Genomic DNA, 22,735 nt, shown 5'->3' with positions numbered 1-22,735 from the left:
GTTAGCAAGGCTGTGAGTCAGAACTGACATCTGACACGCAAACCCTTTCTTCTCTAGCACAGCACACATGCACTTCATTACACAGCGAAGTCTAGTTTTAATTTTAATAAAGACAATTAATAGCTCTTAGTGACTTGATAACTAGATTGTGTAACACTTATTTCTCTTCGTTAAAACTAGCTTATCCTATCAACAACTTACCTCAAAACTGTAGTTACTCAAGTCTTTACATCTGCTTAGAGACTAGTATATTTAGACTAACTATAAAAATGCATTATTTTGAAACAATTAATTATATTAGCATATTTGATAATCTTCAATTTTCTATTAAAAAGATGATACTTTGATCCATCTAAAGAGATTTCTCATTTTTGCAAGGAGCAAAGTATGTTTATGTATTTTGCTCACTGATATACTGAAAGGAATTTTAATTTTAATATTTTTAGATAAGACATTGTTTCATATGTTGGGTTACACTGTGTGAAACTGTTGTCTCTATCCTTCCTCACCTATCTAATGCATTCTCTGGTTGGCTTTAATAAAAATTTGATTGTCACTCTTGGGCAGGAGTGGAAGGTGGGACATCCTAGGAGGGAGAAAGGAACTCTGGGAATGAGGAGGAAGAAAGGAGACATGGGAGGAAAGACACATGGTTAAAGGCCTGGAAGGCACGGCTATCCATGGGGGTGGATGGGGCTAGGTGGTTGGGCTAGCCTAGATGAGCTATTTGAGAATCTGCCCAGCTAAAGCCTAAGGCTTTGAAGTATTAAAAGGTCTCTGTGTGGTTATTTGGGAAAAAGCTAATTAAAGAATAATTGTCATTGTATTAATTTCCAGCATTAATTAATATAAACAATATTAATCATTTTAATTTGCATTCAAATCCTATAGACTTACTTTTCTGGAGAGAAGATAAAGGTACGTCTATTCTATCACACATGCAAAACTAAACACTAATGACAAACTGAGGACATTGGTGCCCAAATGACACAGCTCACTCACTGTGTAGGGGGCTCAAGCTGTCATGGATCTCACTTATTGATACAGAAAGGCTTACTTTGTAGGTCTATTTTGTTATGTACATTGTGTGTGTGTGTGTGTGTGTGTGTGTGTGTGTACGCGCACATACAGTCATTGACACACATAGTAGGCACAAGACTGTGTCCTGACTACAGATAAACACCTCAGAGGACAGGCGCTAATTCACTGCTTATTGTTACCTGATGGTATGGTGGTAAAACTTGAGGAGGTTAGAAATTTTATATAATAACACTGCCCCAGGCTCAGCAAGTATTACTTGTTCAATTCGAACCTAAGAAAACATGAAAAAGAAAACCGTGAACATTTCTTAAAAGTATACCTTTTCTTCATTAATGATGGGATACACAGTAAAAAAACACTCAAGAAACAATTTCACTGCTGTAGCAATCACAAAACGCTTTCTGAAAGACTTCTGCATCTTAAGTCACAAGGTAAGTGGTTTCACACAAACTGCTGAAGGTGACTCGGTTCCTGAACATTCGGCTATGCAGGTAAGAACAAAACCACAGCAAGACCACCACTGCGTATGCAGAGTTGGTCAGGACTGAACTGCAAAAGCAGCTACAGAGAGCAAGACAGACAGACACAGAGTTCTGTCTGTGTCACACTGGCTGTGTCTGTCAGCAGAGACTAGGAGAATCATAGCACCACACATCTGTCCAGCTACGGAGTTGCCAGGGCAAAGCCGGATCTGGTTGAAGATGAACCTGCTCTTCCAGGAGTCTTCTAACTCCTGCCACGCACTGCTCCCTCCCTTAGTCCGTTACCCATGATGCCGACACTATCTACTCTGTCTGCTCTTACATGCTCTCACACGATTATCTCCTGCTCCCTAAAAGCAGACACAGGATTTCTTGTATCCTCCAGTCTTTGCAGCAGTGCACACCACAGATGTTCAATGCGCTCTTTCACAGTTGAGTTCTCTCTCTTCTTTTGTCTCAGGATATAGATACTATACGTGTCCCGCTTTACAAAGAACTCTTTAGTTAGGGACACTAATTTATCTTCACATTTGCATGTTTATGAAAGTGACTCCTCTTTGGCATGAGGCAACCAGATAAGGAATCACACCTACCCTTAAAAATCAATTTCTAAATGAACACATTTCTTGGTATGTGTGTGTGCACACATCCATGTGGGTGTGAATACCCTTGCAGGCCTGTGTAGGGGCCAGCAATCTACACAGGGAGTCTTCCTTTTACACTCTCAACTTTGTCTTTTGTATCAAGGCCTCTCACTGAACCTGGCCCTCACCTACTGAGTAGACTGCTGGTCAGCAAGACCCCCGGATTATAATTATATGCATTATTCAAAATGGTATTTTAAAAAACTTAACACAATTACACCATAAGGACTCCAGCTGCAGACAGGTTTTCCTGGGCAGATGAATGTTTAACACCAGCTCAGTTATCCTGCATCAGTCTTAGAGAACTTAGAGACAAGAAAATTCTTATTCCTACTCTCTTTAGAAAGAATGTGGGAACAGTGGAAGGGTAGAGCAAGGAGGAAAGGGACAGAGGGAAGCGGGAAGATAGAGAACTGACAAAAGCCCACAGCTTACAGCCTGGAGCTCAAGGGAAAGCAACACCTGAGTCCCAGCAGAGACAGCTGCAACAGCAGAGTGACAAACAATACACAAGGAAACAGCCTTTCTGACAGAGGCCACAGGGGACACCAGCCATTCAGCAAAACCAAGTCTTAGAAAATGGTTACAAGAAGAAATAACCTAGGAGACTAAGACTGGGACAACAGAGCACGGCTGAGGCTGGAGTGGAGCTGGTGGTAGAGAACAAGACCTGGGCAGAGAACAGATAGGAAGCTCCTGGTACAGCTCTGACACCCCAGTACTCAGTGAACCATGGTGCTTAGAAAGGGACAAGGGAGGCTCAGGCAGACGCTTCAAGGGCACATGAGAGGCAGGTTCTAACAGCAGCAAAGCCAGGACACAGGATGGGGGGAGTGCTGATCTCTTGGTGCCAGAGCAAGCGTGGGGAGAGGGGGAGATGAAGGGGAAGGAGGGGGGAAGAGGGAGAGAGGGGATAGAGGAAAGAGAAAAAGGAGGGAGATGGAGGGAGGGGAAGGGGAGGGGGGGGGGATAGAGGAAAGAAAAAAAGGAGGGGAGATGGAGGGGAGGGGGAAGGGGAGAGGGGGGATGAGGAAAGAGGAGGGGAGGAGGGGAGGGGGAAGGGGGAGGGAGGAGGTGATGGGGAGGAAGGGGGGGAGGGAGGAGGTGGTGGGGAGGGAGGAGGTGGTGGGGAGGAAGGGATACTGACAAGCCTCTGGGTTCTAACCTACCGGGAGCTGAGTGCTGGCATCTGTCTAGGCAGTGTACCTGCCCATCCCCACCCCTGTGCCTCACGGCTCCATCTCCCATGCCTCTTTTCTCTGTGTGCTCGTCTGTCTTCACAGAATGCATGATTTATGGAAGTCAGGAACACATTAAGGATTATATTAGAAGAAATGGAACACTTATGAAAAGGAAGGGCTGTAACCCCTGGACTGGAGGGCAGACTCAAATTCTGGTGACTGTTTTTGAGTTTGCTTTATAAGTGATGCTGACAAGACAGCATCTTACATACAGTGGAATAAACTTAGACCACAAATTTCTAAAAACAAAACAAAACAAAAGAAAACACAATATCCTAAGAATAAACAGTGCTAGCTAGTTTTTACAGAAGCTAGGCTAATTTTAGAAAGTGTAATGAGAAACTCTCCCCACCAGATTGGCTTGTGGACAAACCTCTGATACATTTTTGTGGTTGATGTGGGAAGTCCCAGCGCTCTGTGGCTGACATCAATGGACAGGTAGTCCGGGAATGTATAACCAAGCCAACTAAGCAAGCCAGTAAGCAGCACTCCTCCATGGCCTCTGTCTCAGCTCCTGCCTCCAGTTTCCCATCTGAGTCCCTGTCAGACTTTCCTCAAAGAGGGTGATGTAAATGGAAAGAAGACTGTGGCGGGTGCAAACTGGGAGCCATGTATTGTCTGCCTCACTTGACCCTCACTGCTGTCACAAGGAGCCCTTGAGAGCAGGGCCATGTGAGTATATTTAGCACAGGCTGAAATGAGGACAGAACCTCCTGACTCCAAATATGTTCATATTTGGATGATTCATTATATATTAGTATTAAAACAACATCACCCATTGATTTCTCTGAGCTCCTAAGAATGAGCCAATACTTTGGTCAGATACCTGAAAACACAATGAAGACAGAACCCTTACCTTTAGAGGCCGACACACGCCCTCGGTGATATGCCCAACAACTTCTTGAATATTTTCTTTAACACCTACAATTAAGTACATCATAATTATGTTTTCCCAAGTTATACCTGATCATAAGTTTTAAGAACCATTCAACAGAAACACATATGAGTGATGTCACAAACTGCACAAACAGCAACACTTTGCTAGGCTGGGTGTCTCTGGGACATTACGAGTTGTCATGGTGTTGGTAACTAGCATGAGTCTACAAGTGCTGACAACTTATGAGAACGATGGCTAACACTTTTTATGAAGGCCCGAGTGTGACCTGTGAGCTGGAGGTCCAGGAAGGTGCAGCAGATGGCGCTGCAAACACTCGAGGTGGTGTGGCACTGAGAGCGAAAGGCTGAGAGCTGACCGTGCAAGCCAAGGAAAAGCCAAGCTTGCTCATACTAATTATTACCAAGCGTGACACACTTAAAAAGCGGGGCAGACAGGCAACCACTCTCATTTTAGAGTGAGGCTCAGAATTTCACCGAACTTTAACTTATCTTCAAGCTTCTAACCGCAGTTTCTCATATAAACCTCTCGAAAGACACCTAGAGGAAACACATCCCTTCTTTCTTTCTTTTTCCCTTTCGGGAGGGGGCATGGCCTAACTACGTAGTCTGGCTGGCCTAGAGCTCACTATGTGCAGATCAGGCTAGCCTCAAACTCACAGAAATTCACCAGCTTCTGCTTCCTGAGTACTGGGATTAAAGGCATGTGCCACTGTGCTCAGTCTGGAAATACATTCTTTAAACGTGGGCAATAGGGCTAGTGACAAAAGAGAAAAAGTATAGACTTTGGCTGGCACAATGGCTCATGCCTATAACCCAGAACTTAGAGGGAGAAGGCAGGAGTGACAGTTTGAGGCCAATCTGGACTATAGTTAGACCATGGAAGACCAGGTCTCACACAAACAAAAACTGCAAGCTTTGTACCAATCTAAGACATATGCTGCACTGAATCTCAGTACTGAAGAGCTGAGTCTGTGACCACAGTAATGTATGGACACACTATGCCACCCAGTCAGATAATACCAGGAATAGTATTTCTCTCTACTTTCTATCAAAATCAGAATACCCTCAACTTACACACTAAACCCCCAGGGTGTAAAATAAGTCTCTTATAATGGTTGTTCTCATCTACTCGACTGGATTTTAGAATTGCTCAAGACACAAATATTGGGATATCTGTGAGGGCATTTCCAGTGTGGTTTAAATGGGGCAGAAGACTCAGTCTAAGTGTGGACAGAGCCCAAACTGATTCAAGGGCAGAGAGGAACAAGGGTGCCCAAGGCTTACCAGCTTCTCTCTGTGCTTCTGACTGTGGATGACCATGATGGTGCAACACCAGCATCCTCTTTCTCTGCTCTGACTGTGGACCACTAAGATGGAGCTCATCTCTCTGCTTCTGACTGTGGACCACTATGACCAACCACCTCCCACTCCTGCTCCCACGCCTTCTCTGCCACGATAGAATTCTTTCCCTCCTTGTGTTGTTTTCATCAGGAATTTTATCATGGCAACCACAATAGTAGCTGATACCTCTTTAAAAAGTTACAACTAAAAAATTAGAAGTTTTATAGACATCAGCAATTCTGGGATATAGTTATTGTTCACTCTTAAAATCCAAAAGTTTTAAGCATTTAGAAGAGTCCCTAGAGAAAGAAGACTCTGGGTAATACAAACGAACAATTACAGCTTAGTGACATCAGCAACACTCAGCCACTCACTACATCCTGGTCTCTGAGGCTGAGGCTGAAGGTCTGAGCAGATGTACGCCTGGCTCTCCAACCACATCTTACCAGAAGGCAGCAGGGGCACGGGAAGACGGGCAGACCCTAAATTTAAATGGCCGAGCAATAGACAAAAGCACAGAAATCTATTAAGCAAAATGGGGTTGGGGGGGTCTCTAAGGATACCTCACATGGCATCTAAGTGTCAAGTGTTTATCTCTGTGAAGACAGCAACGGAAGCACAGAAGCCATGTGCGTTTTCTCTATTAGAGTTAGCAATAACTCACCCTGTGCAGTTACGTGCTTTAAGAGAGCTTCCAGATGTTCCTTCTCAGAGGCAGTAGCCTGATGGAGCCAGGCCAGCATGTCTCCCACATACCTAAGGAAAGCCACCTGTCAGTAAAGACGCTCCAGGGAAAACGGTCTGATGCTCTACTAATGTCAATCACTATACCTCAGCGGGTCATGGGAGTGCATTTCAATGGGTCTAGGTGTACCTCCTGGCCCTCCTCTTGTAAGAGCGTCAATGAACCCACGAACAACAGTGCTTCGCCTGGCCGTTCCAAATTCATCTAAGGTGTACCTAGAAGAAACACATGATGTGAGAAGTACCTACAACAGACACACACGTCAGTCGGTACCTAAGATCAGCAAGACAGGAAACCATCATTAGGCACACCCTTCAAGAACTGCAATGTTCGGGGTTGGGGATTTAGCTCAGTGGTAGAGCGCTTGCCTAGGAAGCCCAAGGCCCTGGGTTCGGCCCCCACTCACGAAAAAAAAAAAAAAAAAAAAAAAAAAAAAAAAAAAAAAGAACTGCAATGTTCAACTAAAAGTTATGAGTCATTCTAACACACTAAAAATTCAACCTAAAGGTACAAACTTTTCTCCTTCCAAGAGGGAATGCTTTGGACCAAGAACTACAATGGCAGTGGTGGCGGTGGCGGAAATAGGAACAGCTGGCTCCAGAGATTACAGAAAGCCACACACCTAGTTCTCAGGAGCTAGTTAGAATTCTGCAGCCCAAATAGCAAGACCCTTTTTTTCCATATTAAAAATTTCTCCTTCTGTTACTATCACTTAGCACCCAAAATGGAACCAAAAATGCTGATTTTTAAAAGCTTATTTTGACTTGAATGGGACATATTAGTTGTTTGATACATTTATTAACTGGCTATGTATGCACAGCAAGTATCTTTTATGTTAGAAGTTACTCACTGTTGATGAAGACGGGGGAACTTTCCTGTGGTGGAGGAACTGACAGAGAATGAAGCTCTGACTCAGAGTGCAGTGATCTGGGATACGTGTGTGGGGAAGGACAGAATCTGTTCTTGTATCCTAAAATACCTGGCATTCTTTATGCCCTTACTATTCCATACACAGCAAAAAATTTTTAAAAATTTTAATAATATAAAGTCAGCAGATTCCATACCACAGATTTCTAAATCCCTGAATAGTATTCTACCAGCCTAAACATTAAGAATGAATTCAATAACTAATAAATAAATTTATCAAAGTTTCCTCAAGACGTCCAGAAGAGTTACTTTCTCAGGTGACACTGCTTTCTGAGTTATGTTGTATCTATAACAAGAGCACTGCCGGATGCTCTGACTATTCACACCGTTACCAACTGAGGGAGGCGAGCGAAGTGACAGACAGCGGGGGCTGGGATCACGGACCTCTCCTGAGGTTCACTCTGGTGTTGAGCTCTCTGCAGATACATCATAGCAAGGGGAGGGAAGTGCAGGGGTCAGAGAAGGCTTTGCTGTGCTGCGCAATGCCTCACATTTGCTTTCTATATTTTAGACAAGCAGAGCCAACACTTCAGTTCCACCACACACTGAAGCTACTCAGTGCAGAAGGGACGTGTGTATCAGGCCTGGAGAATGCTGGGGTTTAACCTGTACAAAAGCTAAAGTCTCACTGAACACTAGGGTCAATCCTACTGCAGAATAAACATAATTTAGGAAAAGACAGCACGAGGCAGAAAGAACCTTCAGCCATCTTTGGACATGGAACATCTTTCTCAGAGACAAATGAAAACTAAATGGCACTTTCCCAACAAAGGTCAAAATTGCAAAAGGCAGCTTTTATAAGACTGAATGTTCAAAATATATAAATAGTCTAAACTTCTGCCCAAAAAGCAAATCAAAAGAAAAGAACAATGTAGAATCTCCGTTTTGGAATGCAACACAAATTCATAAAAAAAAACAAAAAACCAAAAAACCAAAAACAAAACCAAAACAAAGCATCGGTTTTGTACAAGTTCTACATCCTGAGGTAACATACACTTCAGTTTGTTAAGGGAGAAAGGATTAGCAATTTGTTTTTAAAAATGTCCACTCATACTCAGCTTTAAAAGCAGTGTGTGTGCACAGCTGCTCTGGTCGATTCTGTCGCTGTGATAAAAACACTTCGACCCACAGCAACTCTGTTGAGAAAGGACTTGATTTTAGCGCCAGTGGAAGTCCAGGCAGGAACTGGAAGCCGCACCACAGCTGAGCGGGAAGACGCACCTACTGCACACTTGCTGCCTCATCCGCTGCTTTAGCTCAGCCTCCTTTCTTCCCTCTTCCCCACTCACACCCATCCATGTGCTGTCACCACGTCCAGGTGGCCTTCCACCTCAATTCAGTCAGGACAGAGCCACCTCACTCTGGCAGAGCCACAGCCAGCATGACGTGAAAATTCATCTTTGGGGCTCTCTTTCCTGGTGGCCCCAGGTTGTGTGAGTTGACAATGACGAAGAACTGATTGGTACAGTGGTTTATTAATACAGCACATTAGCCTTACAGTTACAACTACTAAGAAACACAAATTAGGCAACTTTCTCAAGGACTTCAGTTGACATTTTCTTGGGCGAGATTGTCACTTGAGAGGGCTACACGCTGCTTAGATGGAGTTCCTACACTGCCACCTGCTGTTAACAGGACACTTTGCTTAGATGAAGTTGAGACGCTGTAACAGCTGGACCTGGCACTGAGCGGTGATTACTTAAGAAAAGGCCATTTTCCCTCTTAGCACTCACCTTAGCCTAATGAATGGTGCCTGACACCTACTTTCTCACTCAACCTCCAAACGTTTCTTACAGCCTTCCAGGTTCTATCATTGTGGTCTGTGCTTTGCAGAGTAATCTATGCTTCCTTCCTCTTCCTCTACTACCCCTGCTCACAAATCCCTGCGTAGGCTGCAGTTCTGCCTGCCTCCACACTGCTCAGCATGAGTTAGGGCTGCAGAAACCAGCCCTCCACAGCCTTGGAATCCACTATCATCCTCATTGCAACGAGGAACAAAAGTGCACAGACGGTTAGGGACTCCTTCAGGATATCTGACTCTTCAAGAATCCACTCTGGGGAGAATGGCTGGGGAGATGGCTCATCCGAAGAGGACGTCCACACAACCATGAGGATCTAGGTTCAGGTCTCCAGCTCTCATGTAAAAGCTATACATGACAGTTAACTAAATCATAGCACTGAGGACGCAGAAACAGAATTCCTGCAGCTCACTGGCCAGCTGCTCTTGCTGAATGTGTGAGCTCTAGATTAAGTGAGGGATCACATCTCACAAAAACAACAACTGTAGTAGTAGTAGTGATAATAAAAATAAAAATAAAAATAATAATAATAATTCATAATAACAAAGTTCAGTGGTAAGACACCCAACATTGACTAAGACATAACTCCCTCTTGGTGCCCGTCAACAGAAGAATGTATTTGGTACATATGTAGCACAGAGCTACAAAGAAGTCCGAAACCTTTTCCTTTGCAACAAAAATGGATGGATGTCATTTTAATCAAAATAAAAGTTTAGCAAATTTGTAGCCAATTGTGAAACAATTCCTCACCTTTACAAACCCTTCCCCTGAAGCAAGGTCTATCAGGAACTGCAGGAGGCAATGGATGTCACCATAGTACAGATGTCACCAACCACACTGTGTGCTGGTATAGATGTCACCAACCACACTGTGTGCTGGTATAGATGTCACCAACCACACTGTGTGCTGGTATAGATGTCACCAACCACACCGTGTGCTGGTATGGAAGCACTGACCTCTGAATAAGGACAAACCTGCAGCCGATGCAGCACCTGTTTGAAAGCCACAGAAGTGTCCAAGAACGACACACTGTGGTAATCACTGCTGTCTGTCACCTGGAAGGGACTGCAAAGCTGCTGAGCGGTCAGCACCGGCTTGGCACCGATGTGCACAGCCAGTTCACACCTTCCCACCAGTTCACATCTGCACGCCCATGATTCCCTCTAAGTGGAATATTCTGCCCCCTCCCAGAACACACCTCTTCAACCTGGGGCTCACTGTACTGTTTCCCTTAGGAAGTGCACCCTGATGGTCATCCTCCTCACCTATCACAGGACACTTGGGCCACACAACACCTCGAACATGGCATTCAGACTATCAAGGACCCCTCCTTTAAAACAGGCTTGTTTACATGATGTTCCCAAGTTAAAGGAGGCTGAGGGAAGCGTCTGATTGATATTTATCCCTAGCACTCAGAACAGGGCCTATCCTGTGAAAAGGAGTTGTAAGTCTGACACTGTTGCTTCACACAGTTGGCCTGGCACAGCATTCAAGTTCTGTGATGTAATCCTGTAAACATCGATGAAAAGGGCCCCTCTGAGGGTGGCTCTGGATAAAGCCCTGGAGGGCACCCAGAGCATAAACACGTGCTGTCCTTACACCTGGCTTTTATTCTGTTCCAGAGCTTTAAAAATATACTGACTTTTGTGAGTAAAATACAGAATTTAAAAACCAACAACTTAAATGCAGTGTCCCCACCAAAAGCATTAGTCTGAAGATCTTGGCTGGCACACTTATAAGATCAAAGACCCGAAAAACCTTTAAATACATGCCCGACTGTGAGCATCCCTTTTTCTTCTCAGAGTGACTATAGTATAACACCTCTACATGGCCGCCTTCTTCCAGGGCACTGTTGCTCTAGGGATTTTAGTGAGGTACTATCCCAAAGGAGCTGATGAGATGGAAACTGACTAAGTCACCCAGCTGCCACACAACCAAGAGGCAATGGTCCTGTGGGGACACCCCAGCCTCCTTTATTACACGTAGTGCTCCAATGACAGGCACGGGGTGAAGGGTCACTGAGCTTCGCACTATTACGGTCCAGGGACAAGGGAAGGCAAAGCAGACGTCTTACTTGTACAAGACGGGCCTGTCCTGCAGGGCTTCCATGGCCTGAGTTAACACCGCAGACACGTCACAGGACTCCTGAGTCAGTGCTCTGCACTCGCCTGGAAAACAGTCAGCGCTGTAACTCCCGCAGCTGCGCCCACCGCCCACCGCTCTCCTCCGCGCAACACCATCTCGCCTTAGGCCGCGGTTTCTCCTGTGAAGGGCTTGCAGACGCCACGTCAAGGAACTGAGGACTTACGGACTGAGGCACCGACTGAGGCACCTAAACACGGCTCTGCCACCCCGGGGGACCAAGGCGCACAGCTGCCAGCACTAGCTTAAAAGTGAAGGGAGAGTGAACAAAGAGAGCTGAGGCAATGTCCCACCTCTGAGGACGCATAGTCCAGCCACGAGGATAGGACACACATGTGCAAAGCTGTATCACAAACAGCAGCATGCTACACTTCCCAGTGGCCGCCTTTCAGTAACAGCCAGTCACTGTGAGTGTGGGCCGCTGCAGGGCACACGGAACCTCTTGCTGTGTGGAAGACGAAGTAAGACCTGGATACAGAGAAAGAACAGTCCACATGGGAGCAGACTGTATAAACAGGAGGAGGTAGAGAAACAAGGAAACTCGACCTTAAACCAACAGAACACTAGGCCTCCAGAGCACGCTGGCAGCCAGCTAGCTGGATTAACTCAGCGCCTGCACCAGCCAGTCGTGCTTACTACTAACCCACTCACACTCCGTGTTATTTTGCAAACACTAGTCTACAGGACCACCAAGACCTGAATCAGCACTGGAGACACCTAAGGAGCTCTTGGGTCAAGGCTGAGTAAGCTGTGAGGAACCCCACTCAAGTTTCTGGAACCTGGGAGTGTTACTACTGCCTTACATGGAAAAGGAACGTGGCCGGTGGCCTGAGAGTGAAAGACCTTGATATTGGAGCATTTCCTCAACCCACCTAAGTAAGTTCAAGGTAATCACCAGCCCTAAAATAGAAGAGGACGCCACTAACAAGTCAGAGATAGGAAATGGGGAAATGAAAGACAGAAGTGAAGTGGCCAGCCATGTGGCTTGTGAAGATGGCAGAGACAAGGAAAAGATGGGTCACATGACTAAGCAAGGAGCGAGAACCCCGGTAACAGCCAGTAAGGGAAACTCAAGCCTTCATTCTTGCAAATGCAAGCAGCCAACCCGTCCAACACAGACCAAGGAAGGGCTTTTCCAACACTGTAATGTCAGCATGTGAGAGCACGCCTGACTTCTGAGGAGACTGCAGACATGACACACTCACCACTGCTGTCAGGCTGTGGTGATTTACCACAGTTCACCACTCCTAACACTGCAGACGCACAAACAGCAGGAGCTGCCCAGCCTCACGCTGCTGCCTCGTTTATTTATCCAGGACAGAAGCATCCATCATCTTTGCTGTTTTCCTTTAGAGCAGAGACACCATCTTCACTTACCCCCTCCCGAGCAACGCTCCCGATAAACACATAAACACGGTAGTGAACAGGGAAAGTTTGCTCCGCTTTGTAAAAACTCTCAGTTAGAGACTGGGGATGGCTCAGCAGCTAAGAGTACAGCTGCTCTTGCAGAGGACTCCGGCTCTGTTTCCAGCACCCATGCTGGGAGGTTCAAACCACCTGTGCTCAAGCTCCTGGGGAGCCCACACCCCATCTGGCGTCTGTGGGCACTCACACTCACACTCACACTCACACACACATGCATAGTCTCCACACACATACACATACACAGGAAAGCAAATAAAGGCCACATGGGATTTAAAGAATTCAGTACGAATATGCATGAGAAAATTACTTACTTTGAGCCCACCGGTAAAGTCTTTCATAAGCAGTTTCTTGAAGCAAGGCCATCTGTTCCATAATCTCCAAACTTAAGTGAAAATTAAAGAATTATTACAATACAAACTATAGTCAACAGTTGTACCTAAGATTTTAGTTATTCAGGTTTAATTATATAACAATTTGGCCCTTATTAATTTTTTATCATTTTATGGAATTTTTCAGTAATTTGTTTACAGTTAAGTAAACGTCAATTCCTAATTCCATTAGCTAATCCCATTGCTTTTTTTTTACAGTCGAACATATGAGGCTATACGCTCCCACCTTTCCCAAAGGCTAATGAAGATTCGTTGCTACTTCAAAGACTATCGTGTCAGAAGCAGGAGAGACTCTAAGTGTCCCAGTACAAGCAGCACTGCAATTGGCTCACCGAGCAGCCACTCACCCTGCCGTCTGCTGGTTGGTTCTCAAAAGAACTTTGACGTCATTATGAATTTGTTTCACTCTTCCCAAAGCCTTGAAAAAGTCCTTTAAAATTGAAAACGTCATTAAAAAAAAACCTGTGTTTTCAGGAAAACATACACTACTCTGAATTAAAAGATTACTACAAAGGTGAAACAAAATTCTACTCTGCTCTAATGAAGTCTTGCAGATTTCGACTGCACTAATGGAAGGCATAATAGTATTTCTTCACATTTTAAGCCTGACACTAACCCAGTGCCCACTACGTGACAAACACTATGTTAGTGATAAGAAATGTGCAAAGACTAAGTCCCTGTCCCCAGCCAGCACACGGCCAAGTGAGAGGCCTGCAATCCTGGCTTGCCTCATGCCTCTGCTGCATATGCATTCCATATGCATCCCATATGCATCCATATGCATTCCATAGGCACTCCTGCTCCCTCACCACGAGGAGAGAATGGAAGATGCTCATTAAACAGACAGGACTCTCGTCAGGAAGAATGTACTGGAGGCTCGGGGGTTAGGAGACACAAAGAGTCCTTTCTGGACAAACTGCATGAGTTTAAGGAAAAAGAAGAAGAAAATAGAGTTTGAGAGGCTTTATAGGTCTGTGATTCAATCTGCAAAGTGTGGCAAACCATAAAAAGGAGAAAAAAATCAAACAAATTCCAACTTAAGCAAGATAAAGTTATGAAAGAAAAAAGAAGCTATGTATCACTATCCCAATGAAAACAGAAACAAGAAAAACATGTATCTGCATCGTTTATACTGAAGGAGGTGCCATGACAGGCTACTCCTTGTATTCCATGTTATTACGTGTATCCTATGTAGACCAGGCTGGCCTTGAACCTCAGAGATCTGCCTGCCTTTGCCTCCCATTTGCTGGAATTACTGGTGGGTATGTGACACCACACCAGACAGGATAATCAGAGAACATTCTTAAATATAAATGTAGTTTGCACAAGGGATAGTTAACAAGTAAACAAGTTCACACAGGACCAGAGGGGGAAAAGAGGGTAATGAAGTTCTGTTGTACTGACTTCAAAAAGATATGCACAAGTTTGAAATAAACCCCAAATTAATTAAAATACGTGCCTTAATTTCAAATTTAGAAAATTTTCACATTATCGTTTCTTAGATGAGAAAATTCAGCTTTTAAAATTCATCTGTAACTGCTACACTCTAAGTGGCCCTGGCAGACAAGCCCATACCTCAGTAACGGGGCCTCCTCTTGTACCTCGGAGGAGAGTCATTTCATCAGAAGTCAACTGGAACTTGGATAAAAAGGCATCTGCAACTTGTGCTCTAATTTCTAGTCTTTGGCTAAAACGGGAAGCAAAATGAAGTATATTATGCTTTTGTACCACTACAAAGCAAATACCCAACACAGAGAGAACAAAGCCAAACTGTGAAAGAGTCTCTACAAGAAAGCCTTGTTTCCATCTCAGATGTCACAGGATCACTGCAGGCACACCGTGAAATCATTCCTAGCTCCCAGGCACGCAGGACTCATAGGTAGAAGCTCTTGCTCTGCCCTGCATATGTGCACGCTGTAAAAGGTATTGTTCATATGTAAAGGAGGACATGTTCACAGATGGCACCTGTGGTGGCTATTCTTGCCTGCCAGCTTGTCTGCATCTGGAATTAACTAAAATGCAAATGGATGACTACACCTGTGACGGATTTTTTTCTTAATTAAATCATTTGAAGTGGGAAGACTCGCTTCCAATTCAAATCTCTGGGGTAGGAAGATAAACCCCTAATCCAGATCCCTTAAGGCAGGAAGATCCACCTTTAATCTGGACACCTTCTGCTGGCAGCCTATAGAAAGGACATGGGAGAGGAAGCTCCGGCCTTCACTACCAAGTCCATTCCTTCACTACCATTAGAGACTACTTATTCAGGATTCCAGGGTATACTGACAACCAGCTGAGACACCCAGCCTCACCAACTGAACAACTACTGGATTCTTGGACCTTCCATTCATAGACAGCTACTATTGGATTAGCTGGACCCCAGCCTGTAAGGCATTTGAATAAATCCATTTTCTATAGAGACAGAGATTCATTCTATAAGTTCTGCTACTCTAGAGATCTCTAATATATCACTTTTCTACTTGACAATAAAAAACATATTGCAAACTATTCATTCTAGATGTAACATAGATGGGCTAGCTGGCAATTAGGAAAGGCAGTCTGCAGCAATCGAGGGACTGGAAGAGTTTCCATCTACATCCTTGCACTGCCTGAGCTCCCTGTGCAGCAACTCAACACTCCTGGTGTCGGTCTGAACCCGAGGTCTGTACACATAATGGGTATACGGCAAGGCATGGTGACATCTGCCTGTGATTACAACACTTGGGAGGCAGGGAAACAGGAGGACTGCAAATTTGAGGCTGGGATGTATGTGATAGAGCCATTGCCTGACACATAGAGTAGCAATATTCTACACTGAAAACATTCTGTTGAGAATTAACAAAGATAAGCATTACAGTTATTCTAATGGCAGGACATGTCTGCCTTGTGTTACTTATATCCTTAGGTTGGAAGACTTTAAATTCACCAAACAAATGTCACTGTAATGAATAACACAAAATTCTAAAATGGAAACAAAATCCAGGTATTTACTTGAATCAATAACGTAACCCATAATTAACTACACAGAGCTGAAAGATATATGTCCAACTATCCAAAAGTCATCTAATGGATTTTAATTTTCAGATAAGGGGTCAACCATCATCACACAGGTTTAAAAGCAATAACAAAGCTTCATAAAATTCCCGGAATCATCAGAAACTAACCAGTTTACTAACAACCTCTTTTGGAGCTGTCATTAGACTCATCTTGAGCACAAATAATTGCTCTCCCTGTGGTTTCATTATTAAAGTGGTGCTCCTGCAGTCTTGATTGATCACATGCCCTATCACTACAGCTGATTCCAAATACCAGATAGCCTCTATTCCAAAACAAAATGATCTCTCAAACCAAGAGCCAGGCATGACGTTCCTATTGACTGTTTTCTTGCTAAAGTTGCTTACTAATAGTTTAGGAACTTGTGTCCTCCATGAGCCAAGAATCCCATTCTACATTATTTCCACATTCTACATTATTTCCACCTTGACTAAGTATTGTTTATGACTTTCCGCCTAATCTGCATTAATGAGGTGATTTACTTTTAAAGAAAAACTTACTTTTCCGCTTGAAGCTTAGTGGTCTTTACTATTAAATCTTGAGTCTGTTCTTTTGCTGCCTAAAATGGTAGAGACACCAAACATCAGTATACTCCAACGTCATTTTACTTCATAAAGCTAATATCCCCACTTCCTGAAGTTCAGACACATCACAAGGAGCTCAAAGGGGCCCGAGTAATTGGCACAGATGTTTCGCGGCTCATGAACTACCTTTCTAACAGGTGCCCCTCAGAGTTCTCTCAGCACACACGGTGCTGAAACTCAGAGAAGAACTGGACCTGGATGCTCTGGAGTGAAGCAGCAGCACTGGGAGAGCATGCTGAGGCAAGCATGCTGAGGCAGGAATGCTGAGGCAAGAGCGTGGTTCTTGCTCTGCTTTGGCGAGTTGCATACTATAAAACCACTAAACGGGCTGTAAATTATGTCACAGGTATACACAAATCTCAACAGCCCAGGAGATGGGAATCAAGTCTCAGAGCCAGAAAACAGGGGACCTGAAGACCAGGTGCTGGAGACAGACCTGGTTTCTCCTGCCCAAGTTTCATACCAAGAAAATCCTCCCCTGCCCCCTTTTAAGCCACTAACAAAACAAAAGAAGAAGAAAGAAAGAATCTGGTGAACCGCAGCCAGCGATCCAGAGATAACCCGGCATCTGAAGCAGATTCCAACAAAGCACTCGTGACCCGGCAACAATCTCCAAAGCCCAGACTACAGAGCACAGCACAGGCACCGCAGCCGCTGAATGGCTCTGGATAAAGGCCAAACCTGGGAGTGAAACGCAAGGACATCCATGTGTCTGTGCGCTTCTAAAAACCGTAACATATCAACTTCCTACACACCGTTACAAACCATGTCAAATGTTCACACGTTTGAAACCTCACTTTCACCAGGAGCTACATTAACTCCAGCCACTGTGAGGTACCTGCAAGCGACTTGTCATGTCCTGACAGCAGCTGCTCATTGCTTGTACATCTTCATTGATGCTTTCGAGTTCCTGAAAGGGGAAAAACGACATCGACTGCTGTACAGAGCACAAGGAAAACTTTCCTTTTTAGGCCAAATCCCACAACTTTTGCTGTTTATTGTGTTAAGATACTGGTCCACTTCTTTTAGGGGGTATATGAAAACAAAACCCAAACAGATAAACATCTGTCTACATATCTTAAGAACTTAAGAATAACTATATAGTTAGTAAATATAATATTAGCTGGACCTAACTATTCCAAGTTTATATGTACTTCAAATGTATATTTATATATAAAATTATGTGTGCGTGTGTGTTTTATCTGTTAATTTCTAAAATAGCAAAGATCGTAGAACAAAAAAGTAAACACGCAACGACGTATGCAGGACAGTCAAGAGGTCTCCAAGCAAACTGACTGAGTCAGTTTGGCTAACCATGGAGGGGATTAGCAGCTGGGATGAGCCAGCGCTTTTCAAAGGCATCTACACAAAGTTAAAAGTCATAACTGAAACACCCAGTGCCTCATCATTTCTTTTAAAAATTACTTTATTTTCAAAATGAAGGAAAGCAATTCAACACAGCAGGACGGTGTTACTTTTGAGTGATGACAGGCGGGTGGTCTTCCAACTGAGCGACAAGCACAGCCCTATCTATAAAGTTCTCACTTGAACTCACTGACTTACCTAACTGTGCTCACTGGGCTACAGAGCATCACAGGCACACGGTGCTACCTATTAGACTTTTGACACCGTGACACCTCACAGACGCCGTCCGACTTCAGCAAGCATCAACCCGAGGCCATTCTTGCTTCTTCTGTCTGCTCACTCCCTCATCCACGTTTCTCTTCTTATTAAGTGAGTTATTCATAGGCAATTCCAAATGTAATTTTATCCATGTAATTATTTTTATGTCATTCAGAAAACCAAAGCTTTCCTTTGCACCTCTGAGATTATTAGCCTTCCACCAAGGAAACCCTAGCAAACACTTTAGAACTGTTTTTATCCAGCCCTTGCTAGAACCATGTATTATCACTTCCATCTGATTTCTGCATTAATATGTCAGTATACAGCAGTATTAACAATGTAATAGTAACAGTCAGGAAATATTACACAATAAAGAAATCACAGTGTAATAAATAACGTTTATCTGCATCCCATAGTTGAATAAACCAGTCAAGTGTGTTGAATTGTTATTCGTGTTGAACTAATCACCCTGACATGGAAATCATATACTTTAGGAGATAACAAAAGTAATTCAGTATTAATCACTTTCCAATGAAGAAGTGATCTTCTAAGGTAGTACATTAAATGAGGAAATATCGCCTCTGGAAAACCATTGAGAAAAATGGTTTTTTTATTAAGAAATTACAATTCTTAAGATAATTTCTAAAAGTAAAGACTGTAAGTTTTTAATAGAGGTAAAGAATTTAGAAATGACAATAATTTAAATAAAAACAGTTAAGTTGGTTTCTAGTTGACCATTGTACATTATCAGAGAACACTGCAATTTAATTTTATAAAAACGTATCAAAACACCAAACATATAGCTCTCCAAAAACACTAAAAGAAGTTACATACCTCCTTTACGTCTTTGAAAATGCTTACAAATTCCTCATTGATGGCTAAGCTTCTACGTTCAATATCACCGCGTAGATTCCGTCGAGTCCGCAAACTATTTTCAACAAAAAAGGCTGAGAGGGCCTTGAGAGCTTCCAACATCTCCTACCCAAGTGACAACAAAGAGACATCACTGGGACTGACTTTTCAGTGGTTTCCTGATATCCAGCCAAACTCAATGAAATTATTTTCAATTGCCTTATTTCCATTAAATAACTCAGAAAGCAATACCTGACTTAATTACTAACCAGGAAACTTACTCCCAGGACACAGGTAACAGTATACTTACATATAATTATATATGTAAAGGTAATGCACAGCAGAATTGCTTTGAATTTTAATATATTTGTTAATTTTTAAAAGAGGGTAATTCCTTTTTATATTTAACTTTATTTTACATCCCAACCAGTTACCCCTCCCTATTGTTCTCCCAGTCCCTCTCCCCTCCCTCTGCCATTCCTCCTCCATTTCTAAGAAGGCACAGTATATGTTCTGAGAGACTGTAAGTGAACTGACAAAGTAGAGAAAGTTTTAGCAACAACTATCGTGAGATAAAAATATGTACATTTATATTAGGTTGGTGAAAAAGAAAATGATTTTAGGATGTCAATTTTAAATCATTGGCTCAAACACCTTTATTAATTAAAACAGGAACCATACAATTGACACATTTTTGCCAATGAGTTCTGGATTCCGTGAATTCTTAGGGAGCATCCTGTTGTTTGTGAAAGTGTTGCTCCCTATACAAAGTTATCAAGATGCTTGAAGAAGTGAAAGTCAACTGGCAAGAGGTCAGATAAATACAATGGGTGAGGGAAAGCGTTACAGCTCAATTCACTCAAACTGTGAAGATCTGCTTGTGTGCCTGGCAGTTGGCAGTTCTGGAGGAATGGGTCTATTATGTTGACCAGTCCTTGGAGCGGGGTTTACAGTACAGTTCTCAAGTGCAACGTGGTTCACTGGGATTCAGAAAGTTTTATGATCAGACCCGCAGCAAACCTCTCAAATCATGATGTTTTTGTCTTGCTTCTTCTTGCTATGTCTTGTGGACCAAAGGTTGGCTTTGTGAAGTGCTTTGTAGTTTCTTCTTGATGCAAACACTGAGCTTGTTATCCTAAGCTGACCGATTCAAAATACTTTCTGTAGCATGTCACAACCCTATCTAGTCTTGGGCTTTACTTATAACTCAACATGTTAATGTTCTGTTTTTGACACATAGAAGTGAAATGCTGACAGCTTATTTTCACTACCTATATCTTTACCTATGTCTTTAAAGCTCCCACTTTACTGTATTCTTTTGTGCCACGTTGGCAAGGCCCGTATACCTGGCTACTCCAAGCTGCAGGGGAGACAGCCAGCTCTGATAAGAGCCGCAAAGTACTGCTCTAGACAGTTGATGGGAGGGCGTGTGGGAAGGTGCTCAAGTAAAGAATACAGCAAGAACACAAGATCTGGGCACAGCTAAGAGCTAATACAAGTGAATTTCCCTGCACCTGGGACAGCAGTTCCTGCTCGGGGCAGGTCCCTGCCAGAGACCTGGGGTCCGCCCCCGCCCCTTCCGGTTACCTTGTCATTTTCAAGCCGCGTTTCCAGGATCTTGTGCAGCTTGCGCGACAGCGGGTTGTTGGGCTGCGCTGGGGTCGCGCCTGCCCCATTGCTGAGGCCATTGGCGGCCCCGGAGGCGGGGACCGCCGCCACCTCCCCGCTGGTGTCAGCCATCGCGGACGGACTGGCGTAACGGAAGCATTGCGCATGTGCACCCACTCGCGCACGCGCACACCTAGCCGCGCACGCGCATCGCGACCCGACAGGCTTTATTCACCGGGTTTACTTTAAAATCCTGGGAGGTGAGGACACGCTCAGAAGGACAGAAATTGGAGGTAGTAAAAGAGATTTCAGGAATCTGAATCTTTGAAAAGCTGAAGTGATAATGTAGTATGTGTAAAATACGCCGAAACCAGTAGCTGGCATGTATGGTCAACAGAACTGATTCTAATGAAATTCCCTTTATCTGAATTCATCTTTCTGAAAAGCATATATCGAAGATATAGTATTTGCCAGAGCAACTAGTGTGCACTGGAAAATCTACTTTGTGCACTGACACAAAGGAAATAAAACACGTTATTGGGCCAAGACAGTAAACAGAAGGCAACGAAGAAAAAAAATGCAGGCCAAATTGGTTACTCAAGGATTGGAAGGACCTGGGCCTTTAATTTGAGATTTAAAAAGAGATTCAGAACTGTGAGAAATCTCCAAATAGGAGAAAGTGTATATGTAAAGGCCGCAAAACAAGGAACTTTGCTTTCTCACAAACTGACCAAAAGCAGTTTTATCTGGAAAGCAGGGGGCAAGAAAGTGTTTGTCTTGTATGCGCGTATGCATGCATGGATGTGACTGTATACATGCAATACCAGTGGAGACCAGAGAGGGCATCATGTTCCCCTGGAGCTGGAGTTATGATGGTTCCGAGCCACCATATGAGTCCTAGGAACTGTACCCAGGTCCTATGCAATAGCAACTGTGCTCTTAACCCCGGAACCATCTCTCCAGCCTCCACTATCACTGTTTGATTGACAAAACGTGGTGGTTATTATTAATACTGACCATGTTGTGATAGTGTGAGTGGATCTTCTCAATTAGACCTACGTGTTCAGATTCACTTCAAGCTGCTCTGACTTACTGGCAGTTGCACCATGGCAGCACCACTCTCGCTGTTGTGCCCCCCACATGTTACTGGGCACAGGCATCATAAATTTCAAATCTCTATATACTAATTCCTACAATCTACTTTAATCTTTTTTTTCAGCTACTATAGCAAAATAATATATACTTGGTAGTTTATAAACAATAGGAATTTGTTTCTCATTGTTCTGGAGGGTGAGAGGTCCAGGATCAAGGCACCAAGAGCCCTGGATTCTGCTGGGGGTCCCTTTCTGTGTGCCTGGACGGACATGTTTGTGCTGCTAACCTTATCTGGTGGAAATGAAGGATGGGCTGTCTCTCTGAGAGCTGTCTTTTAAGATCACAAATAACTTGCCCTCTTGATCTAGTCATAATTCAAGATTCAGCCTCCAACGGCAGAGACCGGGAACTCGGTGTCTGAATTTTGGGGAAGCACAAGCATTCAGACCACAGCACCACTCTTCCGAGGATGTCAGTCCATGTAACCCTTATCAACGTCTATATGTCCTTTATATTCCTCTCAAAAAGCAACTCTCTTCCCACCTTTCTTTAAAGGAATTAATTAATTCCCCCATGCAAAACCCATGGCAATAGGAATATACAACTCCTATTCTAAGTTCCTCATGATTTGTAAAAAAAATTATAAAGATCTTCATGTTTTTGTTCAGTATCTGCGTGAGGGTGACCCTTACTCCAATCTGTTTTTGTACTCTACTGAAAACTTTGCCTTTGTCATGATCTAGCTTCAATAGCAGTTGATTAACCCTCAATTACCAATCCTATAGAAACTGTTCCTCAAGAAAGAAAATAGAATAAAACAGAGAATAAATGCTACAGTTCCCATCC

General features: G+C 43.7%; 1 protein-coding gene across 1 annotated transcript in view; it reads right to left on the bottom strand.

The window, feature by feature from the left end:
- The window catches only part of Cog6 (component of oligomeric golgi complex 6), a 36,030-nt gene extending 15,094 nt beyond the window's left edge, over positions 1-20,936 (bottom strand). Inside the window, exons 1-12 of the mRNA XM_032898428.1 lie at positions 20,774-20,936; positions 19,169-19,312; positions 17,550-17,621; positions 16,628-16,686; positions 14,649-14,760; positions 13,421-13,503; positions 12,996-13,066; positions 11,192-11,285; positions 6,478-6,606; positions 6,311-6,402; positions 4,265-4,329; positions 1,221-1,312 (exon numbers count right to left, since the gene is read on the bottom strand). Coding sequence (XP_032754319.1) covers positions 1,221-1,312; positions 4,265-4,329; positions 6,311-6,402; positions 6,478-6,606; positions 11,192-11,285; positions 12,996-13,066; positions 13,421-13,503; positions 14,649-14,760; positions 16,628-16,686; positions 17,550-17,621; positions 19,169-19,312; positions 20,774-20,926 — 1,166 coding nt within the window. The 5' untranslated portion in view covers positions 20,927-20,936. The remainder of the gene's footprint in view (positions 1-1,220; positions 1,313-4,264; positions 4,330-6,310; positions 6,403-6,477; positions 6,607-11,191; positions 11,286-12,995; positions 13,067-13,420; positions 13,504-14,648; positions 14,761-16,627; positions 16,687-17,549; positions 17,622-19,168; positions 19,313-20,773) is intronic.
- Between the last annotated feature and the right edge of the window lie 1,799 nt (positions 20,937-22,735).

The sequence above is a fragment of the Rattus rattus genome, chromosome 3 (assembly GCF_011064425.1).
Source record: "Rattus rattus isolate New Zealand chromosome 3, Rrattus_CSIRO_v1, whole genome shotgun sequence".
Taxonomy (NCBI): domain Eukaryota; kingdom Metazoa; phylum Chordata; class Mammalia; order Rodentia; family Muridae; genus Rattus; species Rattus rattus.
Note: the sequence above shows the minus strand (reverse complement) of the source record. Positions and strands in the feature narration are given on the sequence as shown.